Source organism: Arachis stenosperma, chromosome 3 (genome assembly GCF_014773155.1).
Source record: "Arachis stenosperma cultivar V10309 chromosome 3, arast.V10309.gnm1.PFL2, whole genome shotgun sequence".
NCBI classification, from domain to species: domain Eukaryota; kingdom Viridiplantae; phylum Streptophyta; class Magnoliopsida; order Fabales; family Fabaceae; genus Arachis; species Arachis stenosperma.
In genome coordinates, this window is record NC_080379.1 from 40,594,553 (window position 1) to 40,602,579 (window position 8,027).

The window sequence follows — 8,027 nt, forward strand, 5'->3', positions numbered from 1 at the left end:
TCCTTCTCCTTCATCTTAGCAACCAAGTCAACGATAACTCCCTCCTTCTCCTTAACCAAATGCTCCAAAGTAGCAAACTTGTCAGCATCAACCTGCTCGGCTCTGAGCAGCTCAGTCGTACGACCAACACACAATAAACGAGCAGCAACAACCTAGCAATAACAAACGTTACAAAAAAAGAGGAAAAAAGAGAGAAGAAAAGAAAACAGAGGCCAAAGAGAGTTTACTTGAACATATTTTCCTAAAGCTTCCAAACCAGCACGACAAGTGAGCATCATATCCCCAGGATATTGCGATGCCCTGTCAGAAAGCTCAGCCAGGGGAAATTGATTACTCCACAAGGAATGAGCATTCGCCCCAGGAATGAAGCCATGAAGCTTGCGCTGACGGTCACAGATGATGAGACCTCGGCAGCAGCCTTACACCCCGCAGAAATCACTTCTAACGAATCATCAGGCACATCCCTTTTCCTCTTTGAAGACACTGGCTGCGCAGCTGAAAAAGCAGCACCATCCTCACCAGCCTTGGGAAGCACAGAAGCACCCACACCTTTCTTCTTTTTCCTATCAAGGAAAGATTGAAGCCGAGATGAAGTCAGATGCGGAAGACGTCCTCCTGCGAACAAACACAAAACAAGGCAAGATAAATCCTTAAAACCAGACTAACACTAAAAATACACACGTTTATTACCTATATAATTCCGCAACCCCTCCCCATCATTATCTTTCTCAAAACCCAACATCTCAGAGATTGAAAGGCATTCACCAGCAGCAAAATTCTTTACTAAAAAGTCAATAACCAAGTCCTCCTCATCAGTCCTATAAGCCTCAAGAATTTGCATAGGCTCGGAACACTAGTAAAGAGGGTATCTCTCTATCAACTCGTCATCAAGATAGAACGGGTATTCTGTTTCTACAGAACGGACTTTCACGAATAAGGATTTAAAGTTTTTGAAAGAATATTTGTAAAGAAGAAATAAAGATCGCTCGGGAAAACTGCTCAAACAAATCCATAAATCCTTCCGAACCCCCTTACATTGAAACAAAGAAAAGAAAACTCCAAGAGATGGGGGATATTCAAGAAAAGCCATCAAGCACTGATACGCTTTTAGAAATGCCCAAGAATTTGGGTGAAGTTGGGAAGGAGCACAGTTGAGTTGGGTCAATACGTCACATTCAAAAGAGGTAAAGGAAAACCTAACATGCAGTTCAGAGAAGCAAGGGGTATACATATAGAAATAACCCCAATCCCCTCTGCGCTCACAAATCCTATCCTCACTCGAGCAGGGGAGAAGTTCGACAGCAACATTGGAAGCATCCTTAGTCAACTTCATAGAACGAAACTCCTGGAGAGAATCAGAACTACAGTACGAAGAGGCACGGGTCTTAACGTCATCATGGACCCAGTGATAAAGGTCATCTTTTTTAACCTCAACAACTTTATGCTTCTCCCTCAATTTTTCTGTTTCCATTACAGACTAAAAGTATGACAAGATACAGAGAAAGAGTAGAAGATGGAAGAAGCGAAAGATCTAACCTTTAGAAGTCATTTTGTAAACCAGAGTAAAAAGGAATGATTTTTCGAAGAAACCCCAGGAGACAGAAACAACCTATTACAACCCACTAACTAAGTGGGAAAACAAAAACGAAAACAGCTGAAACACTAGGGGTCAAAACCGGTTCAGTTTCAGTCATTAAGTGAAATAATAGCAGCACGTTTTTCTAAAGACATGGGAAAACACCACTCTTAAATCAATCATTCAATAATCTTTTTTCAAAACACGTTTTACATCTCAGGCTCAAAACACGCGCAATGTTGAGCTTGGGGGCTGGCAAGACTAAAACAAAAAAACTGAGATATAAGTCGTCTTAAAAGCTCAACTTGCTAAAAACAATACCCAAGCAAGTCAAGCTTGAGAGCTATGTACTGTACCCTATAAATCGGAACTACCACCCTATATCTCGGCCACATCAGCCACGTTAAACAAGCAAGCAACGGATAGTCACGTCACGATAACAATCACCAAAAATCTCGATGTAAGCTGAGATCCACTCTAACAGATCATCAAGTGGAATCAGCCTACAGATCTATAAAACGGCAACTGCTAAATCAAATTAGCTAGGCAACACATGAATACCCCAATACACACATTTTATGCTTACACTCGAATATTGATAATTACTCTCCACTAACTTGAGCGTCGGAGTCTTTTTTGCAGGTACCCCACTCGGCTCGTGTTCAAGCAAGGCGTTTCCCGCTGCAGGACAGGCCACCTCTCCCAGTAACATTTGAAATCCGACCTATAGCGCGGAGACGTGTATCCTTGCCGGAACACTATATATAAAATAAAATAATTTTAGATATAAATTAAGAATAATTTCTTAAAAATAACAGTTAAGACATTGTTTTTAATTAAATTTATTCGCACAACTTAAAAAGAATAATTGACACAAATAATACTAATTTAATATTACCTGAATTTATTTTATTTTTAACAAGCAATTAGCATGCAAAAATAATATTCTTAATTTTTTGATAATTTTGCTTTAAATAAATTGGACAAATTACTTTAATAACCCAAATACTTTTGCGCTGGCTGAGGTTAACTGGATGAGCTATGTGCACCCGCCTCCGAACTCCTTGTACTTGCTCTAGTACTTGCGATGATCCGATTTTAATACCTTGTGCTCAATACCACGGTGAATATTATAAATTTTTACGCTGAACACGACTTTCTCTTTATCCTGAAAGTGCTGACTGACCTGAAATTCAGATACACCTCCTGTATTTTGCGTGTCTCTTACCCCGAAGCCAATATGCATGAAATTAGAGCAGACTGGATGTCCTTTGGAGTGGGAATTCCTATTCAAACTTCTAGAATTGGATGCCACATCAACAAGCTTCGCCAACAGTTTCGAGTCTTCACCTCGAAAAACTGACGGCAACAATGAAACAACACCTAAAAATCTTCGTCACTACTAATAACAAATGAATCATACTTGACATTTTATGGCTGAAAATTGTATTTAAATTGAATGATAAAAATTGGGCTATCTAATTTTATTAAGTTGTTTGAAATCTTGTATTAAAAATTTAATTGCTGGATATATAAATTTGAAAAATTATTTGAAGTAAAATTAAAACTATCCTTCATCAGTGAAGACAATATAATTTTAATGAAAAAAATATAATTCATATACTTTGACTAAGTTATATATCATGTTAGAATAGTTTCAGTTAATTAATAAAAATTAAATATAAATGTAATAATATCTTAATTTTATCTAACATGTTTAATTATTTCCATGTAAGAATGAAAAGAAAGCAAACTAATAAAATGTTATTACACTTTTTTTTCTTATACAACGACCATGATTTTCTCGGTTTGAATTATTAACTCAAGTTTATTTTCTTTTTTTTTTTAATGTAATATACTAATAAATTAAATAAATTATAATTATATGACGGTAAAATAATACATATTTAACCATTTAAACAATAATAACACATTTTTTGATTTTTTCTTTTGTCTTTATTCATAACTTTTTAAATGATAATTATAAAGAAATAATATTCGTATGATATATAAAAAAATTGTTAAAGATTTATTTATAAGTATATATTAAAAAAATAATTATAACATGTATTTTTAATTTGTTATAAACATCTGCAAATAGTTGTACCATATTATAATTACAGTTTTTGCATTTATATTAGAACCCTCTCTAACAAAAGAAAAAAGACACATGTCATTAATTTTAACCACACAAAAATATCTATATAGAATCTATATGAAGTGAATCTTTATACTAGTGTGACTCTCCTTTAAAAATAATACATCATTATTGCAAAAAGAGAGGCCCAGCCCAATATCATTAAGGGGCCCATACACATGGTATTCCCGTTGACAATAACACCGCTCGGCTACAAATGAAGGATGCAAGAAAGGAAAACCCACTACAGCAGAGCCTGCTCCCTCGTGGGAGACACCAGGGACAAGTGTCATCCATAGAACCATCTCTGTACGTCTATAAAATGTTGCATCTTTACAGTAGAATTCACCTTTCGGTGATAATTCATCTTCGATCTTGTGCTTTTACCGTACTTGTTTCTTTAAGATCTTTTGGTTCTTGACGTGATCAAGAAGTGGTGAAAATTCGCTTGCATAAAACCCTTCAAATTCTCTTATGTAATTCATCTTCGATCTTGTGTTTTTACCGTACTTGTTTATGTTGTTGTTGTTAGAAAAGATTGGACTCAAACAGTCCCCTCTACTTTGATATTGTTTCTTCTTCCTAAGTTTTTCTTTTGTTTTTTTTTTTTTTTTTTTTTTCTGAGGATAAAATTTTGTAGATACTATTTTTGACGTGTATGTTAATGACAGTGTTATTTCTTATTTTTATATATTGCTTATTTTCACTCAATTTCTTAAGAATTCCTCGTTTTAATTTAAGTAGACACAAGATTGGAATTGAACACTATACCACGCACAATTTTGGGACACAAGATTTTGTTATATATTATTTGCTCTGCAACAATTTCAATTTAGTTTCTTATTTTCCATCCAATTCTTAGCCTTCTTTTTTTTATATAAAAAAAAATTCATGATGCAGAGTTAGTTACATGGGTCGTGGAAAAACAGAATTGAAGTGCCTCTCAACTGAGAAAGATCGGAAAGGCAGATTCAAGACAAGAATCAAGGGACTAGAGAGCAAAATGAAGAAATTTTCTGACAAATGCCAAGGATCCGAAGCATGCTTGATAGTTTATGAAGAAGGTAGCAACGCTGCACCAATGATTTGGCCAAAAGATTCTACAAAAGTCAGGTCCTTAATTAAAAAGTATGAATCTCAAAAGAATGTGAAGCCTCCTAAGATCTTTGATCTCCAAGACTTCTTTGAGCACAAGAAGACCTCGGTTGAAGCCGAAACTTTGAAAGCGCGAAAATGCATCTACAGCGTCAAGTATCCCACTTCTGACTTGAATATCAAGAGCTTAGATTTGGAACAACTGAGGATGTTCATTGGTATATTGGATAACAAGATTGGTGCGTGTGCTGAAAGGATTAACATGCTTAAAAATAGTCAAAAAGTTGAAAGTAACTTCAATTTTGGACACAATGTTGATCGGTACAACTCTCAGATTCAACCTATGATGCCACTTAGTTATGATACGGGTTCTAGTTCCCAAATGGGTCTCCTCAGTCCAAATCCTATGGAATTGATGGGAAGTAATTATGGACTGGTGAATTGTGCTAATCAGTTTGAAGATTATGTGTATAGTGTTATACAAAACGGTGCTTTAGTAAACTCAACAAAAGTGAAGGAGCCAGAGCCTATGGTTCATTATGACACAAATGTGATGGAGGACACTACTAGCAAGAAAGATGAAGAAGTCCGTTTGGTTTGTACTGAGAAGACAATTGATAAAGTAAATTCCACAAATCAAGTTAGTGAGGCTTTGGATTGGGAAAGTCAATTTGCTGAGGCTGAGGCATGGGCTAGTGACTTTGGTGAGTTTGAGAATTGGATGAATCAACAAAGTGAGCATTCGGATTGGACAAACCTGAGTGAATTTGTATGTTGACGTTGTTTATTTTGATGATGTTAATTTGGTTGGTGGCTAGTATGGTTGGATTTTTTTGGGTTTCTTATCTGATTGATTTTAATTTCAAAGTTAGGCTCCTTTTTGCGTATTTTACAATTAAAAAAAATGTCTTAGTTTCTTTGTTATTAAATAAGAACAATTAAAATTCAATTGATCTAATTTAGAATTATCATCACTTGGAGTCATAGCAATTTATTGAATATAAAAAAAATATATTGGCACACAGATCAATTTATTAGGGAAGCATTACAAATTTACAATATAATTGAATCGGATCATATTTAAATATAAACTAAAAGCATTACAAAATGAAATATCGTATTAGTTTATTTCATATTCTATTGAACATACATGTAAATATGTAACTGTATTTTTTTTTAAAGCCAGCCATAGAAAACACGCATAATTTTTGTTGGCCAAAAATTTTGCGAAACACAATTTTATATATATATATATGTTGGAAACAAGAGATTAAATTAGAAAAATGATTTGTGTATTATTGAATGTATTTAAGTTGTCTCAAACGATACAATATAAAGGATATTTATAGGTGCTAAGAGAATTGTAATAATAAAAACGTAATATCTTATAATAAATATTCAGATATGCTAAATAATGCTAATTGATCCTAATTATATTTTAACATCCCACTCAAACTCAAGTGATAACTTGAATTTGAAACTTATTTAAAACAACAAAATAAAAATAAAAAAACTACATAAACTGATAGAACGGGTGTAGACGGAACTGCCAGAAAGAAGCGCAGAAGAAACTGCCTCTTGTCTGAAGAAAGCGCAAACGGAACTGGTAGAAGGAAGCACAGACGGAACTGCCACTGTTTGAAGAAAGCGCAGATAGAAATGCCGGAAGAAAAACAGAACTGTTGTAAGAAAACGCAGACGAAATTATCGAAAGAAAATACAAACAGAACTTGCACAAGAAAACGCAGACGGAACTACAAAAAAAAACGCAAACGAAACTACCACAAAATAATGTAGACGGAACTGCCACAAGAGAACGCGAACGGAACTGCCACGAAGGAACGCAGACGAAACTGCGATGAAGAAACGCAGACGGAACTACAGTCGAAAGAGAGCGAAAACTATATGACTTCTCCATGAGAATAGGTAAACAGCGGATGATGACATTGGTGTTTGATCATTCAACTCGGAAAGATACAAGACAGAGAAAATAGGCTAGTCGTGAGGTGAAAAAGTATAAAAGAAGTGACAAAAGACAAGAAAAATGGAATGGAGGAAAAGTGTGAAAAATACGGTGATTTCATCAAAAGAAAAACAAAATATCTTCTCCAAGGAGGATATCATGACTCTGATACTATGTTGGAAACAAGAGACTAAACTGAAGAAAGAATTTGTGTATTATTGAGTGTATTCAAGTTGTCTCGAACGATACAATATAAAAGGATATTTATATGTGCTAAGAGAATCGTAATAATAAAAACGTAATATCCTATAATAAATATTTAGATATGCTAAATAATGCTAATTAATTTTAATTGATCCTAATTATATTCTAACAATATATATGAGGATTGTGATTAAATTTGGTTATATGTACATGTTTGATTAAAAAAAAAAAAAGTATTTCCAGTTTTTTAAAAAGAGGAGTAATAGGGGCTAGCAACTTTGGTATTTTGTAACCATCAATTGGCCATCAATAGTATTTTTAATGGTATGAGATTAAATCTAATGTTGTAGATAATTCAATTTTCTTTTGATGGTTAAATGCTTACCAACTTTTTAAAAAATTGCTGCCCCCTAGACTTTCCCTTATAAAAAAAATAGCGATACGATTTCGAGGCAAAAGCTCCTATTTTATTATTAAGTATATGAAAGTCGTCGTAATATTTCTCATTATCAGAATGGCGCAGTTGGAAGCGTGACTTTCTGATAGGAAAGGTGTTACACTAGCGAAGGAACGGCTACTATGCCGTTCTGTGGATCCAACAGCGACGGTGGTCTCCAATACCACCGTCACCTCATTCTTCTTCTTTTATTTGTTAATCTAGTTTTCTTCTCTATGACCATCGCTGTCGTCGCTACCCTCTTTTCCTTCTTTCATCGTGCTTTCTTTTTTTATTGTCATTTTTTTCTTCTCTACATCGTCGGAAGAAATCTTTTTCTTAGTGGTACTAACTACTCTTTCTACCAAGATTTGTTGATGCTCTATCTCTCATCTTCTCTTCGCGTTTAACAACTTTTTGTCTTCTCTTTTTGTAATTTTTTGTATGACAAATTTAAATTAACATATATATACAAGAATAAGAATACAGCTAAAAAATAATTTTAAATTTGAATTTGAATTAAACTCTCGTTCAACACTTATGTATTATATAAAATACATTATTTATTAATCAATTAATCTATACACTTGTTAAACATTGAATTTATTATTATTTT

At 34.0% G+C, this 8,027-nt stretch overlaps 1 protein-coding gene across 1 annotated transcript; it reads left to right on the plus strand.

The window, feature by feature from the left end:
* The first annotated feature begins 3,968 nt into the window (after window positions 1-3,968).
* On the plus strand, window positions 3,969-5,586 carry LOC130965967 (uncharacterized). Its single transcript, XM_057890720.1, has 2 exons — window positions 3,969-4,022; window positions 4,614-5,586. The coding sequence occupies exon 2, from the start codon at window positions 4,624-4,626 to the stop codon at window positions 5,584-5,586; it is 963 nt and encodes a 320-aa protein (XP_057746703.1). The 5' UTR covers window positions 3,969-4,022; window positions 4,614-4,623.
* The last annotated feature ends 2,441 nt before the right edge of the window (window positions 5,587-8,027 follow it).